The sequence below is a fragment of the Mobula birostris genome, chromosome 26, assembly GCF_030028105.1.
Source record: "Mobula birostris isolate sMobBir1 chromosome 26, sMobBir1.hap1, whole genome shotgun sequence".
Taxonomy (NCBI): domain Eukaryota; kingdom Metazoa; phylum Chordata; class Chondrichthyes; order Myliobatiformes; family Myliobatidae; genus Mobula; species Mobula birostris.
In genome coordinates this window covers 32,234,535-32,257,989 of record NC_092395.1, presented here as the reverse complement: position 1 = coordinate 32,257,989, position 23,455 = coordinate 32,234,535, and the positions used below count along the sequence as shown (strand labels likewise).

The following is a 23,455-nucleotide window of genomic DNA, read 5'->3' as shown; positions in this document are numbered from 1 at the left end:
TTATAAAATGAGATCTATTTTTGCATTTTATAGTCTCTAGAGCAGCGCATATAGTGTGATATCTGTGTGATATTTTAGTGTGGTGTCTGTGCCAAAAGGTATTTTTGAGTTGCAGAATACAAATTATCGTTAATAATTGAGTAATTGAATTAACTTTGAAGAAATAAGTAATTGTACTTCATTAAAATGAGTTTTGTGTATATGCAGGGAAAAGAAAAACATGAAAGGCATTTAACTTGTACTGTACGTTTAAAAAAAACAATGACAACGAGGAGTATTTTACCGACGCAGTTTTGAAATGTGTAAGTAGTGGGAGGCGTCCAAGTTAGTGACATTCTATGTATTATTTTCTTTCAATTGCTATCCTAATTTGATACGTAACGCCTTTGGCAAATGCTATTGTTGACGGAGTCCCAGCGCGCAGTCTGTTGCGGTTTCCCGGGCAGCGCCAAAATTTAAAAATCGCGCTGGATGGCAGGCGGGGGCGTCGGCGCCGGCGCAGATGATTGACAATTAACTGCTGACGGTTGGGCCAATCAGCGTTATTGGCGGTAACAGGAGCGGCGCCGTTTCCCCCCCCAACAAAGAGTGCTGGCGTTTGTAGTCCGCGGGCTCCTGACTCTGATGGAAATCTCAATTAAAATATATTTCAAATGGAAAATAAACTTGGAATCGCTTTATTTATAAGTGTTCAATTACACATGCCGCTGCGGGAAACTGTTTATTAAGCCCCGAGAAAGAAATTAGAAAGGCGGGACTAACGGAACTACAGTTCCCAGCAGGCATTGTTCCCCTAGCGAGGCCCTCATGAGAACGGCGCCATTTTCTAGTTCATTGAATAAAAGAGGTTTGGCGGCGGTGGGAGTTGCTGACCGGTACGGGTTCGAGCTTAGTAATAAGTAGGTAATTACCGGCGATTTATAAAGGACGAAAAAGAGAATTTTGTTGCCATGTCAGCTACCCCGGCCCAGAAACAGTCGCGGGCCAGTGCGGCCCAAACGCCCCTGAGCCCGACTCGGATCACCCGCATTCAGGAGAAGGAAGACCTGCAGAACCTCAATGACCGCCTGGCTACCTACATCGACATAGTGCGCTCGCTGGAGTGCGAGAATAGTGTCCTGCAGCTGAAGATCTCCGAGAAGGAAGAGGTGACGACCCGGGAGCTGACCGGCATCAAGACCATCTACGAGACTGAGTTGGCGGACGCCAGAAGGCTGCTGGATGAGACAGCCCGAGAAAAAGCTAAACTGCAAATTGAGCTGGGCAAGACCAAGACAGAGCTGGATGAGCTGAACAAAAAGTAAAGTACATTATTCTTTGTTAAGTTGGCGGGCTGCATGTTGAATTGTTCGTTTTTTTTAATGTGAATGTAAATTCCTGAAACTAAATAGCCAGTCTGTACACTTTATTAGTACAGCGAAGGGGTGGGGTAGGGACTGACCAGTCCTCATAGCTGTAACCTTCTAATTTTCCGCGTATGATTTGGGACTTTCGTCTGTTTTCATTTGATACTTAACTATTTTGAGACGCGGTCATTTTTAAACACCGCTCAGTTCATCAGTTTACACGTGAAATCTCCAATTCCCTAATTAAGTTCAGCCGTCGTCCATACAGTCCTCTTCCAATATTGACTACTACTATAATATTGTACCATTCGTGATGTAGTATGTAACCATTTCCCAAGTATTGATCATATTTTACCCACAATGATTGGTTAAATTCACGTTATTTTTCCTGTGCACAGTGTCAAGCGAGTGACGGATTTGGCTGATTGCCCTTAATGTTTGATGGTAACTTGTCCGTAGGGCAAATTACTTTGTCATTTAGTGAGTTGGTAGGTTATAGCCAATCAACTCTTTTTGCCTCTAACCCGGTTGCTTTAATCTTGTAGCCATAAAACTGATCTTGGTTGTGGCTGGTCTGCTTTGTGCGGCCGTAACCACCAGGCGCTGAGATTTCTAATACTGAGATACCCCGCCCTCTCCCCTCCACTCTGCAGAACTTTTCATTGCCGCCCCGAGTGACCGACCCGACCCTCTGATCTCAAGTTTGGGGTCTTTGGTCCTATGCGTTCCTAACAGGGGAAATCAGATATTGTAAATTCTTAAATATCCGTGAGAATGTAGTAATTATGCCTACTTGCATCTTTTTGCACTGGTGGTTTTAAAAGTTTGAAGAAACGTCAAACGTACAAAACTGAAGCGTGTGACCATTCTTCCTGCCACTTGATATTTTCTGAGGAGGCATAGCATCGTACAAATTAAAGGAAAACATCTGCAGTGCAAGAGTGATGCTGTGAAATATTGGCAGACTTTTTTTTTAAATGATGAGGACGCCGACTGAGTAGATTCTAGCATTTTTAGTTCTTTATCGTTACACTAGACTGAGCCTTGTAAAATATTGATCGCTTGTCGTGCAGTTAAGTTTATGGCAGGCAACACACATAAAAGTTGCTGGTGAACGCAGCAGGCCAGGTAGTATCTGTATGAAGTTTATGGCAGCTTCATTTTGAAGTTTGACTTTGTTTTGAGACACTTGTTTAACTTCGAGCCAATTATTATAGATAGTAATTAGCTACAGTGAAGGAGCGTCGTTTGCTTGAAAATTGGGGGGGAAAGATGTTTATGAAAATATACTAACATTTCTGATCCATTTTTATAATTTGTGATTGCACTTTCATTTCCGTTTCAGTTAATGCAAATATCTTCCACTGCAGGCTTAATGCATGTTGTGTGTGGGGGCGAGGGAGAAGTGAGGATATAGATATAGTTTGGGAGACTGTGTCCCCAAGATTGTAGTTTTGAGCAGGAGGGAATGATCCAAACTGAGTAGAATTCATAACAAAATCACCTTGGATTCATGGCCTTTTGTCATGTGAATTACTAACCTCAAATGTGTACAGGACAAGCAGGGGTTTGTATGACTTGTATATGAGGTGACAGGTTGAATTTTGAACTCAGCCATATGTTGGAAAATACAAAATTAGCTCCATCTGATTCTTTCCAATTTTTCTGACCTGTTTTTGAATACTTTAAATTTCTATTTATTTCAACTATATTCTTTCCAGTGATTCTAACTTAACTGCTTTGTCTGATTTTTGTGGTGTTGGGTCAAGCTTGCTATTTGAAACCTTGAGTAGCTCTTCTAATGGGCAGATTTGTAACATTGGATACAAGGTCGAATTATATTTCATAGTCGAATGGAATATTAAAAAATCATGTTTTTATGAAAAACGTAACATTAAAATAAGTTTGGTAGGAAGATTTCCTGACTGTCATAGGTTTTGGCTTTGGATTCATACACGTTATTTTTAATATTTTCACAAGTCTAGATTATTATTGATGTGTCCATCCTTTTATTGGAACGTATAAGAGATGGAATTTAGGGTGGTGGTAGAAGCTCGCGGTAGTCAAAAGTGCCTTTCAGAGGCTCGTTCGGCGAGGGAGCAAAATGATCGTAGACTTTCTCTGCGTGGTTATCCAAAGACTACTTAAACATTCAAAGTTGTGATTTCGGGTATTTTTTTGATCCTGCAATTTCCTGTGTTTACATTCTTGAAGCTATGTACCAATGGCAAATTTGCAGATGCATTTAAAATGCTTCAGGTGAAAGAAATTTGAATTGATTTATAAAAAAATTGTGATAGATAAACACTAATTCAGTTTGGTCGGAACTGAAACCATTTTTGCTTGTCCTTTTGATTTCGTGGAAGTGAGGGTGTTCTTTGTCAACTGATTCCAGTGAGCCATCTACTTTAAACATGCCAATGCACAGCACTCAGCTGCCACAAGTACATCGCTATAGTAGTTCCTGCATTAATTAATAAGACTTAAATGCACTTGGAGAAATATTTGCTTGTGTAAGGCAAGCTAATTTATTTGTAATACTGTTTTTGATATTGAGGTCTATATGATTCGTTTTGAGAATCACTTTGCTTGTTTCGGTAGGCAAGCCCCTAAGATTTAATTGTAATCACCGTACATAACTGAATAAGATTTTCAGAAAGTCTTTGCTTTCTCATCTCCGTTGTTACCGTTGGATTTGGAATCTACCTCCGGTGGGCCATAACTCAAAATGGCGATATAAGCTTTCATTTCCATTGTTGGTGCACATCTGTTCCCGCTTGAGTGGCTGGATTTCCGTTTGAACATCTGAGAATACCATTCATATTTGGAGATGAGTGACAGTTTCAATGAGTCGAATTTATTCAAAACTATTTCTTGCTGTTCTTTTTGCCACGAGGATGCTCCTTTCATTTCGCCCCTCCCTTCCTGTCATTCTCACAGAAGTAGGCTGGCTCGGGTCCTGCAGTCTATTATCGACGCCTTATCCTTTGTGCTGGAGACCTGACGCTGAATAACGAATGATCCCGCCTAAAATTTACACGTTGGATAGAACAATAAAATTCCCGACCTAAGCAATCTGTAAACTCGTTTTGATTGGGGCAAATTAAATTGAATTAAAGAAATCTTACAGGAGTTTCCCCCTTAATTCGCCTTTTGATGGTTCGTGGCCCGCCAAAGTGAGGTTCTTAGAAAAATCATTGCCACGCCTATCAAACCCAATTTTAATGTTTTTGAAACGCAGATGCACATGAATGTGATTGAAGTGGTGAGGCTAAATCGGTGTGGTCAAAATAAATATTTCATACATTGCATTGTGTCCTTAATGTTAAACTCTCAATTCGACGAACGCCTGATATGCTCGTGAGATTAATTTCCTTTTTGAATGCAACAATTTGTATCTCATCGGTCTGCTCTTTGGTTGTGGTTATGATGTCAGGGAGATCACGCTATGTCAGGAAACGCAGCGAAGCTGTTCACCCTTGCATTTCGTGACTGTTTTGCGGGGTAGGGCGGAAGTTATTTACGGAATTTTAATTTTGGATCGTCCATATGCTCCGCGTAATAATCTTTAAGGAAAAAAGAATTCTATCTCTTCACTGCATTTCCAACTATTTAATACATATTATAATACGGAGCAGCTGTGGCCCATGTGTTTTTTGAGTTATTAGCTTTTAAGGTCCAGCCAATAAGCATTCACTTTACTGTCGCTTATTCGTTTCTTCGGGAAGGAGGGTACTGATCTGAAAGCAGCGAGATTGGATAATTTGAATAGGGGAGGGCGCAGGACGATTCAATCCGATTGGTATGTGATTTCTTCTAAGTTCCGGGGTAAATGTGCTCCGGTTTGGTTAGCGGGTCTTAACATGATCACAAAGAAAGCATGAAAACTATTTGACATCACTGAAGGACACTGCAGGTCAGACTGAACTGGAGTTGCTCGAGTTGTAACAGCAGCACTACCTGCATTTATCTATCTCTATTCCTGGAAAATGCCCAGAGAATCTTTGCTTGGTTAAAAAGATCAGCACTATAAGCGGCTTCTTGTGACCAAACAATTGCAGTGAAAGTCTGGTAAAAGTGGCCAAAAGCTATTTGCTGCCTTTGATTGCTGTACTTGTACAACTGCTTCGAAAAGCGTACAAACTGTTTACCTTTTGAACAGTTTCAAAATTTGACATTTCTGCTGTGTACATCAAAATGGGTGAACTTGCATACTGTATTCTCACTCGCATATTAAATCTGTACATATACCACTGAAGTCTGCCTTAATCTTTCTCTATACTCCCATCTCGCCTGATTTAATATTGTCGGCAAGCTTGAAAGTTTTCCATTTGATCAACTCGTATCGTTTAACCTTTTTTGCACTGTGGACCGTTTTAATATTGACAATATTCTTGCGGACTGGGGGGGGGGGGAGGTGTTCAAGTAGGGTTAATCTCACCTCAACCCTCAACATGTCTTTTACAGTTAGGGTTGCCAACTTTCTCACTCCCAAATAAGGGACAAAGGTAGCAGTCAAATCCCACGACACTTGTGTTCACCCCAGGATGGACTACCATGACCATGAAGCCTTGCGCGGGCACCTGTGTGACGATTTTTTTCCCCCCACAAATCGGTTTTGGCTTAATCTTCCCGTCTATACATATTATTTATTTCTACTTTATATAGGCTGTGTACTTATCATATCATTCCCGCTTTTACTATGTTAGTGTTATTTTCAGTTTTGTGTTATTTGGTAGGTTATTTTTGGGGTCTGGCACGGCTCAAAATTTTTTCTCATATACAAACCGCATTTCTAGAAAAGTTGGGATAGTTTCCAAAATGCAATAAAAACAAAAATCTGTGATATGTTAATTCACTTGAACATTTATTTAACTGACAAAAGTACAAAGAAAAGATATTCAATAGTTTTACTGACCAACTTAATTGTATTTTGTAAACATACACAAATTTAGAATTTGATGGCTGCAACACACAACAAAAGTTGGGACAGAGATATGTTTACCATTGTTACATCACCTTTCCTTTTAATAACACTTTTTAATCGTTTTGAAACTGAGGATACTAATTGTAGTAGATTTGCAATTGGAAATTTTGTCCGTTCTTGATATAGGACTTCAGCTGCTCAACAGTCCGTGGTCTCCGTTGTCTGATTCTCCTCTTCATGATGCACCATACATTTTCAATAGGAGATGGATCTGGACTGGCAGCAGGCCAGTCAAGCACACGCACTCTGTCTGCAAAGCCACGTTGTTGTAGCCTGTGCAGAATGTGGTCTGGCATTGTCCTGCTGAAATAAGCATGGACGTCTCGGGAAGAGATGTCACCTTGATGGCAACATATGTCTCTCTAAAATCCTAATATAGGCCTCAGAGTCAATGGTACCTTCACATACATGCAACTCACCCATGCCGTGGGCACTGATGTACCCCCATACCATCGCAGATGCTGGCTTTTGCACCTTTCACTGGTAACAATCTGGATGGTCATTTTCATCTTTGGCACGGAGAACTCGACGCCAGTTTTTTCTGAAAACTAGCTGAAATATGGACTCATCTGACCACAGCACATGGTTCCACAGTCTTTCGGTCCCTCTGAGATGAGCTCGGGCCCAGAGAACTCGCCGGCGTTTCTGCATAGAGTTGATGTATGGCTTCCTCCTTGCGTAATGGTTTCAAGTTGCATTTCTGGATGCAGCGACGGACTGTGTTGAGTGACAATGGTTTTCCGAAGTACTCCTGAGCCCAGGTGGCTATAATTGTCACAGTAGCATGACAGTTTCTTAGGCAGTGCCGCCTGAGGGCTCGAAGATCACGTGCATTCAACAGTGGTTTCTGACCTTGCCCTTTACCCACTGAGATGTCTCTGAATTCTCTGAATCTTTTCACGATGTTATGTACTGTAGATGTTGAAAGATCTAAATTGTCTGCAATCTTGCATTGAGAAATGTTCCTTTTGAACTGATTAACAATTCTCTCACAAATTTTGGCACAAAGGGGTGAGCCATGACCCATCCTTGCTTGCAAAGACTGAGCCGTTGATGGATGCTACTTTTATACCCCAGTCATGATACCTCACCTGCTACCAATTAGCCTGCTTAATGTGGAGTCTTCCGAACCGGTGTTACTTGAATATTCTGTGCACTTTTCAATCTTATTTTAACTCTGTCCCAACTTTTGTTGAGTGTGTTGCAGCCATCAAATTCTAAATTTGTGTATATTTACAAAATACAATTAAGTTGGTCAGTAAAACTATTGAAAATCTTTTCTTTGTACTTTTGTCAGTTATATAAAGGTTCACGTGAATTAACATATCGCAGATTTTTGTTTATTGCATTTTGGAAAATATCCCAACTTTTCTGGAAATGGGGTTTGTAAATTAATGGTAATTGCTTCTGCGCTTTACCCCATTTCAGCACGAACGATTTCATAGGAATGCTCTGCCTTAGCGGGGGAAATACAGGACAAGAGTGGTTCTGTACCGGACAAATCAATTTAGCCCAATATACGGATGTCCCAGCAAATACAGGACAGTTGGCAATCCTATGTTCAAGTTCAACAGTGCGTGACAGGGAATGAGGAAAGGTGCAGCTGACTCATATCGTTTCCTCGAGGCCTGGTGGTTGGGGACCGCTGGTTTAAGATGTACTGTCATTGTATCCATTGTATTATATTGCTCAAACATGAGGAAATCTGCAGATGCTGGAAATTCAAACAACACATACAAAATGCTGGTGGAATGCAGCAGGCCAGGCAGCATCTATAGGAAGTTGATGTTGCAGGCCAAGACCCTTCGTCAGGACTAATGGGAAAAAGGGATAGTAAGAGATTTGAAAGGGGGAGATCTGAAATGATAGAAGACAGGAGGGGGAGGGATAAAGCTAAGAGCTGGAAAGTTGATTGGCAAAAGGGATACAAGGCTGGAGAAGGGTGAGGATCATGGGATGTGAGGCCAAAGGAGAAAGAAAGGGGGAGGGGAGCACCAGAGGAAGATGGAGAGCAGGCAAGGAGTTATTGTGAGAGGGACATAGAGAGAAAAAAGGAAATAATAAATAAGGGATGGGGTAAGAATGGGAGGAGGGGCATTAATGGAAGTTTGAGAAGTCAATGTTCATGACATCAGGTTAGAGGCTCCCCAGACGGAATATAAAGTGTTGTTCCTCCAACCTGAGTGTGGCTTCATCTTGACAGTAGAGGAGGCCATGGATAGACATATCGGAATGGGACGTGGAATTAAAATGTGTGGCTACTGGGAGATCTTGCTTCCTCTGGCGGACAGAGTGTAGGTGTTCAGTGAAACGGTCTCCCAGCCTGCGTTGGGTCTCACCAATATATAGAAGGCCGCACCGGACGCAGTATATCGCACCAGCCGACTCACAGGTGAAGTGTCACCTCACCTAGAAGGACTGTCTGGGGCCCTGAGTGGTGCTGAGGGAGGAAGTGTAAGGGCATATGTAGCACTTGTTCCGCTTACAAGGATAAGTGCTGGGAGGGAGATCGGTGGGAAGGGATGGGGGGGGGGGGGGACAAATGGACAAGGGAGTCACGTAGGGAGCGATCCCTCTGGAAAGCAGAAAAGGGGAGGAGGGAAAGATGTGCTTGGTGGCGGGATCCCGTTGGAGGTGGCGGAAGTTACAGAGAGTTGTATGTTGGACCCGGAGGCTGGTGGGGTAGTGGGTGAGGACAAGGGGAACCCTATCCCTTGTGGGGTGGCGGGAGGATGGGGTGAGAGCAGATGTGTATGAAATGGGAGAGATGCGTTTGAGAGCAGAGTTGATGGTGAAGGAAGGGAAGCCCCTTTCTTTAAAATAGGAAGACATCTCCTTCATCCTGAAATGAAAGGCCTCATCCTGAGAGCAGATGCGGTGGAGACGGAGGAATTGCAAGAAGGAGGTGGCATTTTCGCAAGAGACAGGGTGAGAAGAGGAATAGTCCAGGTAGCTGTGAGAGTCCGTAGGCTTATAGTAGACATAGGTAGATAAGCTGTCTCCAGAGATAGACAGAAAGATCAAGAAAAGGGAGGGAGGTTCATGGGACGCGAACCCATGAGGGTAGGGGAGAAAGTTGGAGGCAAAGTTAATGAAGTCAATGAGCTCAGCATGCATGCAGGAAGCAGCGCCAATGCATTCATTGATGTAGCAAAGGAAAAATTGGGGGTGGATACCAGTATAGGCTTGGAACATGGACTGTTCCACAAAGCTAACAAAAAGGCAGGCATAGTGGGACTTTACTTCCGGTCAAAATCTTATTACACTTTTCACCATTCAGTGGCCTGTCTCAGGTGTTGTGCGACTGTTCATTCTTACCCTCTGCACTTCAAAATTGTTGCACCCCTACCATAGATTTGTACCCTAGTTATTACTCAGGGAATATTATGCTGTTGGTTGAGGTGACTGGGTGTTTGGGGGGGGGGGGTCTAAGCCAATTTCTCATTATTTTTGATGCAATTTGTACTTGGAAGTTGTAGATGAGCTAGGATTGCAAAGCCTCCTTTCGGGAAATGTTACTTGCATGACCTCTACTGGAAGAAACCAGTCTAACATCAACTTAATTTCTTTTCACACCTATGTCTTGATTTATGATTTATGACTTCTGCGTTAGGAATTACTACTTCATTCTGATTGTATATTTGCCTTTCTGCAGATATAGGGACGTTTAAAATATTTTCTGAAAAATCCAACTCTTGGTATAATGTTTGCGCTTTTTAAGGCTTAGCAGTTGCCACCTTTTGATGTACTTATGACTATGTATTTACATTATTTATTGAAACTAGCTTGTTTTCCTTAGTTATAAGAAGAAAGAAAGTGACCTGACATCTGCTCTTGCTCGGTTGAAAGATTTTGAGCAGACCTATCACAAAAATGAAGCGGCACTTAACACTGCTCTTAGTGAAAATCGTCGTTTGGAAGCAGAGGTGGATGAATTGCGTTCACAGCTTGCTAAGGTAAAATATTGTGGTTGACTTATTGGGAATGGGATGATCTCTGTATTATGCCATGTAGCTTGGAATAGGATATTTGAATTCTGCACAAGTATTTTTCTTTTCAGCCGTGCTTTAGATGTTTCTCTTGCTAACAAAAGATCGGTGTCATCGCATTTAGTACTCCTCAATGTGCTTGTTAGTGATCTGTCAGATATGTGATTGTTGAAGATAGTTTGTTGAATATTTGTTAAAAAGAGCCCAAGAGTTACTAATTTCTCCAAATTTCACACGTACCCTACTAAAGGCATTGATGGGTTGCAACATTTTTTTTCAATTCTAATAAATGTACTTAATAGTGAAAAATAGTTTAAGATGGGTTGTAGTTTCATCTTGCATTGACTTTATAGTACTGCAATTTAGAGGATTAAGTTCAACAGCATTAGAATTTGTTCTTTGATTTTGTTTTGGAGTAGTTCCATCCTGTTTGAAGTTGTTTGAAACAAAAATCACTATTGACATGTATTTTGTGCACATTAACAGTTCAGAACAATAATTGCATTTATATTTCAATTTAGGCTGAAAGCTCCCTGGCTGCTGCCAAAAAACAATTGGAAGGAGAAACATTGATGCGAGTTGACCTAGAAAATCAGTGTCAGAGCCTAAGTGAGGAACTAGCATTCAGGAAAAACGTGTTTGAAGAGGTATGTTTATTTTTCACATTTTTAATGCTGATAATTACAAAGCACTTTTCAAAATTTAAAATTATTACACTTTGTAAATTTGTAGCATTAGCAAGTGAATTTCCCTGTCTAGAATGAGGAACTGCTCCCTCGATGTTGGAATTTCCATATTTCCATTTCAAGCAGAAGACACTTAGACCCAAAGACCTAGTAGCATCGAGCTGTTTGGCCCATCAACTCTGCTTTACCACTGACAAGCTATATTTAACTAAGTATTGTCACCATCTTCAAATTCTTAGTTCCTGACTTGTTGAGGTAGTGAAATCATTTCATTTCCACTTGCATCTGTTTCTGGTATCTCCAAGCCTGAATACTTGAAACTACAGTGATTAAAACAGTTAAATTGTTTTATTGCTTATTTCTTGTCAAATATCAGTGACACTTTTTGAACACACACAACTGTTTGCTCTAAGCACGGTGTATTGTCTTAACAGCCACGCAAGTGCATGTGACTGACACTAGTTAGAAACTGTTCTGTAGCAATCTTCTGTCCTGATTAAGTGGCATAGTGTCCCAGATAAGCGAAGGGAATCTTGGTTATTTTCTCAATTAGTTTTTGTTCTTTAAGAGATGTCCCATATAAGCAGCTGCCCTGATTAATTGTTAGCCTAGTTAACTGGAATCCACTGTCTTCAGCTAAATATCCATGTGGCAGTAATACTCAATTATCTAGACTTTTAGAAGTTACTCTATTTAGCACCCCAACACACTTTTAACTTAAACGTTAAACAGAATTTTTAAAAAATATTAGTGACTCCAGTAGCCAACCAAATCAGTTGAGTTTATTGGAAGTGTGACAACTAGAGCCCCTGTGAATGGATGGAGTGAATGGCAATCATCATCTGGCACCAGTTAATAATCCATCATAATTTCCAAAGGTGGGTTATCAGAATTTTACAATGTGTTAAAGAAAGTCACGATTTTCTTTTATGCCTGTAAGAAGAGTGGCATGTGCAAATTATGTCTCATTAAAACTATAATTCCAGTTAATCCCTTGTATTTTATAGTGGTCCTTAGTTCACAAACTGTAATGACTACAACCTTGGCAAAATTGAGTATTTTTTTAATGTAGGAAGTGCGTGAGACTAAGAAGAGACAAGACCGTCGAATAGTGGAAGTAGATACTGGGCGAAGAATTGATTATGAGTCCAAATTGGCTGAGGCTCTTCAAGAGCTGCGAAAGCAGCATGAAGATCAAGTGCAACAGTACAAAGAAGACCTGGAGCAAACTTTCCAAGCTAAGGTAACTAATACATTGCAGTAAACTCTATTACTATTGTATCATAGAGCTGAAAACTACGCAAATGGTAATTTTCCAGCTTAGTTATGTGATTTTCTCTATATGCTTTTATAGTTGGAAAATGCCAAGTTAGCATCTGATAGAAATGACAAAGCTATTGGAACAGCACGGGAAGAGCTACAGGAGGCCTATCATAGGATTGAGAGTCTCAATTATCAACTTGGAACTCTGCAGAAACAGGTAATCATTTCACTCACTTGGATTTGTGTATGCTTTCTTGGTGTGGTTGGATGGTAATGGCTGATGTAAGAAAATAATATTTTCTCTTTGAGCTTTTATTGGAAAAGTTGCCTCCCCAAAAAGGTATTGTGTTCCTCTGAGCAATTTTAAATAACTTTTTAATCCTGTTATGATAGTCATACAAAGTAATTTGAAGTCTTTTGCATCCCAGCACTATTCCCACTCTCATTCCTCCCTGTCAGAATTCTTGTGTATTGCATTCCCAAGGAATCTTTTATATTCCTGCTAAGGAACTGATAGATCCATTATTGTCCGTTTGATGATAAAGTTGAGAGCATTTTTCGTAACCTTGTGATAACATTCAGCACTACTTTGTTTTCAATCCTAATTAACTTCCATTATAGTCTGCAGCTTCCGAGGCTCGAATTAGGGAGTTGGAAGAACTGCTTGCAGGTGATCGTGATAAATACCGTAAAATGCTCGAGGCAAAAGATCAGGAAATGGCTGAGCTGAGGGATCGCATGGAATTGCAGTTGCAAGAATATGAGGACCTCCTTGATGTTAAACTGGCCCTTGACATGGAAATTCAAGCCTATCGCAAACTCCTGGAAGGTGAAGAAGAGAGGTATGCTGCAGCTAAATGCTCCTTTATTGTTGCTTGTCATTTTGATGGCACGTTCTGAATCAACCTGATTTGAAAGATCTGTTCCTTAAAGTTCTTTAAGTTGTTTTATAATTTACTTTATCAAAATGTACTTGCTAGTGGTTAAATAAAACATCTGAAATGAACTGGCAAAGATGAATATGGAGGAAGCATGTCTTTGTAAGAACATGGTCAAAGAGCAGTAGGAGCCATGGAACAGTGAGATAGGGACTTGTGACTCCTTTTGATGAGGGGAGTTTGTTCTTAAGGTAATATGACAGGCTGGATTTCATTGTCTTCTAGTTTTGTCCTCTGGATTTGAGCTTGAGCTTGGATTGTTGCCTGCCTCAGATCTTTTCATGTAGTAGTCTTTGGTTTGTGCGGTTTAAGGAAAACTTTGGAAAATGTACATTTTGTTGAACATTGCCTTTCATTGTCATGCCCTTTTTCATATGTTTTATTCGGAAGGGAGTGGAAGAAGTAGTTGGGGTTTGAATTAAGTGTTTAGAACATAATTTGTTTAGAGGTGAACTTTAAACAGATGGTGGGAAGATGGGTGTTTGAGAAGCATTTCAAAAACATCTAAACTGATTAAAGTATTGCATACCATTTGTCTCAGGATAGGATGAATTAGAGACAAGTTTTGGTGTGTGAGGAAAATAGGATGCTGCTGGCTAAGGTAAGAAGGGCTGGGTGGCAGAGGGAGTTAATATAGCTTAAGATTTGCATTGGGCCAGGATGATACACAAATGCACCTTGGACATTGAAAATGGCCGTTGTTTTTAATGAAACTAAAAATTGCAGGTACTGGTATAAAACAATGCTAGAAATGCTCATCAAATGAGGCAGCATCTGTGGAAAGGAAAAGAACTGATGTTTCAGGTTTATAATCTGAGGTTTTTGATTTTGGGGGGAAAAACTGTTTCCTTTGGTGTTTAATGTAAATCTCATAAATATTGGTAGACAAATGAAGTTCATCAGCTGGTCACTGACCTTGAATTTAAGTTTTAGTGGGAAAATGTGTTCTGTAATATAGGTGGTCTTTTGATTCAAAATACAGTGGATTCCAATTAATTGGGACACTTTGGGGGCAGGTCATTTTGGCCCAATTAAGCAACTGCCACAGTTAGCTGAAGTTTCGTGGAAATAGTTATAAGAAAAGCAAAATACCATTAACTGATTGTGTATTTAAATGCAGAACAAAGTAGAACACTATCAATACTCTACAGTGCTATAATACTGTATTAGTTCCACAGGTTCTTTTGACTGTAAATGAACAGAATCTGTGTAGACACCTGTAAATGGGCTGCCTTCATACAATCCTTTTAATGATTGCTTTTTCCAAATATTCTTTTTCATTGTAACATTCAAGATAATTTTTGATACCTTCAAATTCTTAAATTGAAGTAGTGAAATTGTTTTATTTTCACTCCCAGCAGTTTCTAGCATCTTCAGCCTGAATGCCTGAAACCTCAGTGAGCAAAGCAGTTCTGAATTGTCATACTGCTCATTTCTCACCTACTTTCAGTGACAAAAATCACTGCTTTTTGAACACAAGCAGCACACAACTGATGCTATTTTTAAAATAGTTTGCTCTAAGCATTGTGTAGTGTCTAATACCTCACAAATGCACACCTCTGACACTAGTGAGAAACTGTTCTACAGAAGTCTCTTGCCCCAATTAAACAGCATAGTGTCTCAAATAAAGGGAATCACAGCTATTTTCTAGATCTGATTTTGTTCTTCGAGTTGTCCCAAGTAAGTGGCTGCCCCGATTAACCATAGCCCAATTAACTGTGTGTGGAATTGGATTTTTGGGTTTTGTATTACAAATAGTCAGTTGCAGATTCTCTGGAGAGCATGGGGACTGGTGTGTGCAATGGTCTTGGAGATTGTAGTAGTTGAGTTTTGAATTTTATACTCTTCAGAAATTGAGACTGTATACTGATACTGGATTCTTAATTGGGGATTTTGTACAACTTTATAAAACAAGTTAGGCTATGGCTGGAATCCTGCATGCAGTTCTGATTCCATACCAGGAGGGCTGTAATTTCACTGGACAGGATGTAGAGGATATTCACCTGGATGTTGTCTGCGATGGATAGTTTCAGCTTTGAGGAAGGAATAGATATGTTGGGATTACGGTATTTCCTTGGAGTGGAGAGCATTGAGGAAAGGACCTGATGAGATGTATAAAATGCAAGGAGGTAGGTTGGATATTGAGCATCTTTTCCCCCAGAACAGATGTGTATATCCAAAGGGAAAGAGTAGTTTTACTCAGTGGTGGAATCTGGGTGCATAGTCTGAGAAAGTGGTGGAGGTTCAGGTTCACAACATTTCATTATCTAGACAAGTAATTAAATTACTAAGGCAAAGAATGCTACTAAAGTTTAATAGCAATGAAAAGTGGGGCAAAATGTTTAAATTATTGCATCTTATTTGTGTGTCTTTTTATGTGTCAAACATTCAAGCTTCAAATTATCGCAAGTATATGAAAACATACAGTGAAATATGTCATTTGTATTAACAATTAACGCAACTAAGCTTAATATACTGGGGATAGCCCACAAGTGCCACCACACATTCCGGCGCCTACATAGCATGTCCACAATACTTGCTGAACACAACAAGCAACAAAACAACAGCAAAACAAGCCCCATTCCTCCCTCCCACCACGCACATTTACAGTCCTCCAAGCCGAGGATAGGTCATCTTTAACCTCCCTTGGACTCTGAGACATCGGGCCTTCAACTCCCCCAGCAGACTTGGCCTCAGGCCAATGGGCTTTAACTTCTGATTCTGGCCTTGACCCTGTCCCTGCGGGTCTGCTCCTCCAAAATCCGTTCAGCCATGGATGTCCCATGTGTGTGTTACTGGTTTTTGAATGCTGAGTGGAGTCTTGGACTCTGGCTTGACTTATTTGCTCCCAATCCTTTGCCCTAACCTAACTGCAAACTCTTCTCTCTGTCCTCCCCAAACCATCCATATGAACCTAAAAACAACTTAAAAACAAATAAATCCGAGCTGCATGATATGGTACTACACAAATGGAGGTTGTTGATCCATGGCAGGAGAGCAAAAAAGGAAGTGATAGTGGTATAAAAGGCAGCAGTCTAAAGACCATAAGGCATAGGAACACAGTTAGGCTACTTGGCCCGTCAAGTCTGCTCCACCATTCCACCATTCCATCATGGCTGATTTCTTAACCCTCTCAACCCCATTCTCCTATCTTCTCCATGACCTTTGCTATGGTCTAAGAAACTGTCGGTCTCGGCTTTAAATGTACTCAATCACCTGGCCTCCACTGCCATCTGTGTCACTGAATTTTACAGATCACCACCCTCTTGCTAAAGAAATTCCTTCCCATCTCTGTTCTAAATTGATAACCCTCTATTCTAGACATCCCCACTATAGGAAACATCCACTTTGTCAAGGCCTTTCAATATTTGATAGATTTCAATGAGATTCCCCCTTAATTCTTCTAAACTCCAGCAAGTACAGGCCATCAAATGCTCCTATTAACCTTTTCATTTCTGGAAGGATTCCTATGAACCACCTCTGGAACCTCTCCAATACCAGTACATCTTCTAGATAAGAGGCCCAAAACCACTCTCAATCCTCCCAAGTGTGGTGTGACTGGTAAAACCTCAGCATTACATCTTTGGCCTTGTATTCTAGTCCTCTTGAAAGGAATGCTGACATTACATTTGCCTTCCTTGCCACTGACTCAACCTGCAAGTTAATCTTTAGGGAATCCTACACAAAGATTCTCGAGTCCCTTTGCACAGTTGGTTTTTGAATTTTCTTCCCATTTAGAAAATGGTTTATGACCTTATTCCTTCTACCAAAGTGAATGATCGTACACTTCCCAACGCTGCATTCCATCTACCATTTCTTTGCCCATTCTCCCAATGTGTCCAAGTCCTCCTGCAGATTCCCTGTTCCTCACCACTACCTGCCACTCCATCTATCTTTGTATTGTCTGCAAACTTGGCCACAGAGCCATCAATTCCATCATCCAGATAATTGACATATAACCCAAAAAGAAGTGGTACCAATATTGACCCCTGCAGAACACCACTAGTCATCAGCAGCCAACTAAAAAATGCCCCCTTTATTCTGACTCTTTGCCTCCTGCCTGCCAGTCAGCGAATCTTCTGTCCATGCGTAATATCTTTCCTCTGATGCCATGGACTCGTATCTTGTTGAACAGCCTCATGTGCAGCACCTTGTTAAAGGCTTTCTGTAAATCCAAATACACATCATCCACTGACTATCCTTTTGTCTATCCTGTCTGTTACGAAGAGTAGCACTCCTAAGACTATTGGAAAATTTCTGTACAAGTAATGGGATTCAGAATGTAGTATCTATCTGAGGAAGATGAATGCTACTAAAATGCTTTATTTTTGTTCCCAGGTTGAAGCTGTCTCCAAGTTCCTCCTCTAAAGTGACAGTGTCCCGTGCTACTTCTAGCAGTGCTGTTCACACATCTCGTGCCAAACGAAAGAGGGTAGAAATGGAAGAGCCCAGAGAAAGCAGTCATGTAAAACAAACACACTCAAGCAGTGGCTTTATCGTTATTGAGCCAATTGATCTTGAGGGAAAGTTTGTCTGTCTCAGCAATAATTCTGAGAAGGTGAGCAAAACTTGAGTACAGCCTTTGCAGTTGCTGGAGTCTTGAATTTGTGGGACTGCCTGAGAACTTGTGATCATCTTGTTTAGGTGTGAAATCAGAAAGTGCCATTTACATTAGTCACTGCTATGAAGTTCTGTATTATTGGATGTTGTATTTATCATCTGAGAAAACTCTTTACGAAATGCCCTAGTGACATTCTCAATCTGGCTGTTTATAATTCATTGCCACTTTTGCTTACAGGATCAACCACTTGGGGGATGGAGACTGAAAAGGCAAATTGGAGATGGGGAGGAAATAATCTACAAGTTCACTCCCAAATACACCTTGAAGGCTGGACAGAAAGTTAAAGTGAGTTGCTCATGGTTTATAAATTCTGACTGATATAGTAGGATTGACTGCAGTTCTTTTGCAGTTGTACTTTTGTTTGATTTGCCTGTCTTGCAAATTGTGTAGAAAAAACAGCTAATTACTAGCATTTTTTTGAATGTAAGCAAAGTTGCTGTATTTTTGTAAGATGAACCTTGAGCATTTCTTAATCTTCAGCATGGGACCTAGTTTGTCAATTACCATTGAAACAAAGTTACAAAGCTTGCTCAAGAAAATTTTACAGCTCTTCAGGGTTGTCATAACTTGGTCCTGTCTTCAAATTTGAGCTGCTATGGAGTGGTGATGGCATTAGTTCCAAAGTGTAAGTTTCTGTTATGTAGCTGAACACAGCTAATGAAAAATAATTGAAGCTGGGTCTTGTGCAGGAGTTAGGTAAGCTGAAAAATGTTTACTAGCCTAGCTAAGTACATAACTCAGAGCAGAATGGAATTTATCTTTGTCATTTGCAGTAATTTCTTTACCCAGTCAAAGAACACAAAGGTCTTCGATACATATCAAGGCATTAGGAGGATAATTGTTTTACTTTGTACTCTTTGTGCTTAGATTTGGAGTGCAGATGCTGGTAAAGCGCACAGCCCTCCTACTGACCTTCTGTGGAAGAGTCAGAGTTGGGGCACTGGAGATGACATCAAGACTGTCCTTGTCAACTCTGACGGAGAGGTATGGCTTAAATGTTGGTGAAATATTTTAAGTGGTAAAATTTCACAATGCTTTAATTGCAGGAAGAAAACATGGTTTTGTAGAAATATAGTATGTAAACACATGTTGACATTAACATCAACATCACCTTCAGGCTCTACTCCCAGCACCCACTGCTGACTTACCATTCACCACATTATGTAAACTTAATATATTGAAAGTTCCTGACTCATTTTCACATATGACAGAAATGCTTTGGATTGTCTGGAGAGGAATCGCTTGCCCTAACCTTAATGCCCATCTGAATTGACCTTGTAGCCATAGAGAGAAACAGCACAGAGAAGGCCCTTCAGCCCACTGAGCCCACAGCATCATTTACCTGTTTACACCAACCCTAAATTAATGTCAGCTGATCCATTGCATTTGGCTGTTTCTATTGGATTGTGCAATCACTAGATTGGATATGCTTTCTACTGCTCCAGCATGTCATTGAACCAAGTTGGCTCCCTGGCATTGATTGTAGTACTAGAATGAGGGATGTGCTATATCATGGTTTTGCTGATGGTGCATTTTAATTCTGCTGCCTCAGATGTGGCTGTTCAAAATTGGACTTCTGGTCCTAATGCATCCCATTTACTGCAATGATCATGGCATATATGGTGCTTAGTGTGAAGACTGACCTTTGTCTCCATGAAGATGTACAGTAGAGTGATCTATTCCTATTGTCAAGGGGCAATGTATAAACTTGATTCACTCAATAGCCAAGTCCTTCTGGGTATGTTAGTGGTGATTCTAACAGGCCAGTCTTTGTCTCCCACCCCAGGATATGTTTTGCCACTTTTGTGGGTCATGTAGGCAGTAATTTTACAGTTACATAATTAGACTCATTCCAAAACTGCACGTTGGCCATTATCTTTGTAAATAAAAAAAATTAAGCTTACCTTATAAGTATTTCGAGTACCAATGCATGGTTTTCTTAAACAGGAAGTTGCAGTGAGAACTCTTCAAAAAACTTACCATGAAGATGTCGAAGAGGAGCCTGAGTATGGAGAAGAAGACCTTTTCCATCAACAGGTAAGATGTAATTTCTTTCACACATTTAAGTGTCTTGCTGTAACTGGGGGTATTTACAAATGTCTTGGGCCTGAGATTTGTACCTATTTTTTATAATCACAAAAAAAATTGTAAACCATGCTTTGATATGCTGAATTTGTTGACCAGTTGAAATCAAATTACTTCAGAGCAGCATTTTGTTTTGGGACCAGTCTACTACAACAAGATCACCATGCTTTGCTCACCAGACTGTGGAACTTGAGAAATGGCTTAGGGGTTATTTTAAATATGAATTTAGTGATTTAATATGGAATAAAATTAGTGTTTTCTATTTCAGGGTGACCCAAGGACCACATCTCGTCAATGTGCAGTCATGTGATCATCAAAAATGCTCCATTTTCTTCCCAGAAGCGGGAATATTTTATCCTGAGTTACTTTGTCCAGAGCCACTGAAAAATATTTTTGTACGCAATATTTTCTTTAAACATTTTGAGATCATTCAGTTTTGATATTTTAATCCATTGTTTTATTCTGTAAAACCTGAGTTCTGAAGGGGTTTTTATAGATCACTTAACACCCAAAGTGGTGGTAATGGGACATTATCAATTTTACATGGGCTTCTGAGGGAGAAGAAAAACTATTTAGCCAGATGACTTTGGTCTATATTTGTCAGGTATAGATGGAAAGTTGGGTTCAGTACATCCAGGGCTTAGCCGTAGCACTGCATCACGGCCTGTGTTAATCAGAATTTGGTTATTCTGCAGTTTTTCAAACCCAAAGGGTTGTTGTAAAAACTCCACCAAATTGGTGTTAACTTAGTAACCAAACAAAGTTAATATTGTTAGTGGTATGAAACTCCTTCATAACTGCCTCGGAGTATTCTGAACTCTATTGCAGAAGTATTGGGTGTTTTGGAGAAATGGGCTATAAAGATTTCTACTTTGATCCTGCCCAAAAATGCTGTGTTTGGCTATTCTGTACAAAAATGCTGCATGGATTTGTAAGAATTTGTATAATTGAGAGGAGGCTTACCTTTTTGGGCATTGCTTTCACTGATCTGGCGATGAGAAATTAATTTTAATTGGATGAATTAGGAATCATGTTATTGAAGTGTAAATGTTGCATGAAAAACAGCAGAATACACCAAGCTTTTTAATTTTTTCGAGCATCAGTGCTGCATGTAATCATTTATGTTCTCATGTTAAACTTTGTACTTAAACCTTGTATCTTCCATTATTTAAGTTAGTACCTTGATAATTTGGAATCTTACTAGCTAATGCTATTGAGTATATTTACTGGCTGGTTTATCGATATTTTGGATGGTGGCTTATGGAAGTTTTTTTATTTGCTGATGGCTGGTTAGTATTTAATAAATGACAGTAATTTGTAGTAGAGCTTGCTTGTTTTAGAGGCTAGTTAGATTGACCTTCAGATAAAAGTAACCAGGATTTTGGGGGTGGGGTGGGGGGAGGAAATGTTTCGCAGCACTGAAACAAATTAAATTTTAACCTGAGGACAATTTACCTAGCAATTGTAGTAGGTGTTTTAATTTGCTCAGTTTTAATTTCTCTTTTAATCATTTGGCATCGTAACTAAACAGATGTAAGATTCTAGAAAAGTGAGATTTTCATTAGGTAGTACATTTCATTTAAACCAGAGAAGTGTGTTCCTTCATAACTGAGGTTTTCAATAATTCATATTATTTGGGAATCTCAATGAAACTGCAGTTAAAAAGATCTGCAGCCAACTGTTGAATATTCACTCCTGTATTATTTTTAAATTTGTTTATTTTTTGATTGGGGAGCTGTTTTAGGCAGAGGGAATGTTACATATATTGTCCACCCCAACCCTTGTGGTTTTATGTATCATATATGATTTAAATAACAAATTTTATGTTTGTATCACTTAAACTTTTAGCATTGTTTCTCAATGATTTTTAAATGGACTGAGCACCTGTTAATGAGGAATGTTGAGATTGAATGATGGAATTCCTTTTGAATCCATAAGGTTGATTTAGTAGGCTTCTTAAAACGTGAATTATAATTATGTAATGTGAAATTGTCCTCTATTAGAAGTTGGTGAGCAATTTATAACCTGGGAAACAATGTTTAAAAATGTGCTTTTGCTTTTATATTAAACTTAATTGAACTATAATGTTTGGTCTTAAAAATCATGTGCACATTGACTGTTAAATGATCAATTTACTGGTAAAATCATGATATGCATTGCTGTGATTATTTTCCTTTTAAATCTTTTTAGAAGGTTTTGTTGCAAGGTTTCTGGTGTTTCCCTTGTAAAATTAAACACTTTCCACTGATTAAAAAGAAACCCACAAAGCAAATGTGAAATTTGTTTTCTTATTTGAAATTTTTCATTAAAGTATAGACCAAGATGACAGATCTATGCTCTCTTCCACTGGTGTATGCATGAGTGCACTCCACTCTTTGTGCACTCTACAAATTTTCCAAATAGCATATTAACTTGTAATAAAGCTTCAGATAGCAAGGGAATTAAGATTCCCATGAAACAGATTTGTCAATTTACAAAATTTAAAACTTGTTACTAGTCCATATTCGGAGAGATGTCAAGAATTGCACATTCATTTGCATAATTAATGTGAATTTTTGAACAGTAGAATAAAACAGTGTGAACAGAGCTATTTCTGTCACATTCATTTGAGATAAATTCACCAGGTACAGTAATTTGTTGTGGAGTGAATTTGATTTGTAGATTTTTTTTTAATTACCAATGATATCAGTGTGTAATGATAATTCTGGAAATGGGCATTAAAGTATCAATTACTTTCAATGAAGTGTTACTCCAAAGAAAATCCAACTGTACTAAACAAAATCCATAGAATTATAAGCAAAACACAAAATGCTGGAGGAACTCAGCAGGCCAGGCAGCACCTATGGAAAAGAGTGAACAGTCTGATGGGTCTCAATCCAAAACGTCGACTGTTTACTCCTTTCCATAGATGCTGTCTGGTTTGCCGAGTTCCTCCAGCATTGTGTGTGTGTGTGTGTGTGTTGCCTGGATTTCAAGCAAGTGCAGATTTTTTCTTGTTTGCCATAGAATTATAATCCTGTTTTTGTTCTGATATATCAGTGAATTTTAGCTTGCCCATAAAATAAAGTATCTTGATTGTCCATAAAAAGTAATTTTGCATTTGATTTCCTATATTGAGTTGAAGAATGTAAAGAGTCTTGAAACGCCAATAAGCTGGACACTGTCACTGAGGTGTTTTGCTGTATGGAGATGCCATGCCAAAAAGCAAAAGTTCTGTAATTTGTAAACATTTTATAACTGGAAATTTTATGAACATTCAATAAATATGGTTTTACATATTATTAAAGTGGTTTAAAGTATATCTTTTTCCTTCTATGTACTTCAAGAAGCATTATGACCTGTTTTTAAAAAAAAACTTGTTTTGAATTTATTTTCAAGGTGTTCAAAGCAGTTTCTAGGCTAGAACAAAACAAATTTCCAAGTTTTCCTTTCATAAAGAAACTACTTACCTGTTTGGCTTTGTTATCCTTGGCTCTATGTACGAAGGGTGATTGATATGTTTGTGGCCTAAGGTAGGAGTCAATTTTAGAAAACCTAGCA

General features: G+C 39.5%; 1 protein-coding gene across 1 annotated transcript; it reads left to right on the top strand.

Annotated features, from left to right (window-relative positions):
* The first annotated feature begins 777 nt into the window (after nt 1-777).
* lmnb2 (lamin B2) lies at nt 778-23,190 on the top strand. The gene is made up of 11 exons (XM_072243976.1): nt 778-1,300; nt 10,133-10,289; nt 10,844-10,969; nt 12,081-12,251; nt 12,363-12,488; nt 12,893-13,113; nt 17,548-17,767; nt 18,008-18,115; nt 18,698-18,814; nt 19,778-19,867; nt 20,184-23,190. The coding sequence occupies exons 1-11, from the start codon at nt 951-953 to the stop codon at nt 20,223-20,225; spliced, it is 1,728 nt and encodes a 575-aa protein (XP_072100077.1). The 5' UTR covers nt 778-950; the 3' UTR covers nt 20,226-23,190.
* Nucleotides 23,191-23,455: the final 265 nt, after the last annotated feature.

Excerpts from the sequence above, each read along its gene's own strand:
- lmnb2 (XM_072243976.1), top strand. The coding sequence starts at position 951 with ATGTCAGCTACCCCGGCCCAGAAACAGTCGCGGGCCAGTGCGGCCCAA. Across the intron at positions 10,970-12,080 it reads GGAAAAACGTGTTTGAAGAG|GAAGTGCGTGAGACTAAGAA; the intron begins GTATGTTTATTT and ends TTTTTAATGTAG. Across the intron at positions 17,768-18,007 it reads TCAGCAATAATTCTGAGAAG|GATCAACCACTTGGGGGATG; the intron begins GTGAGCAAAACT and ends TTTTGCTTACAG.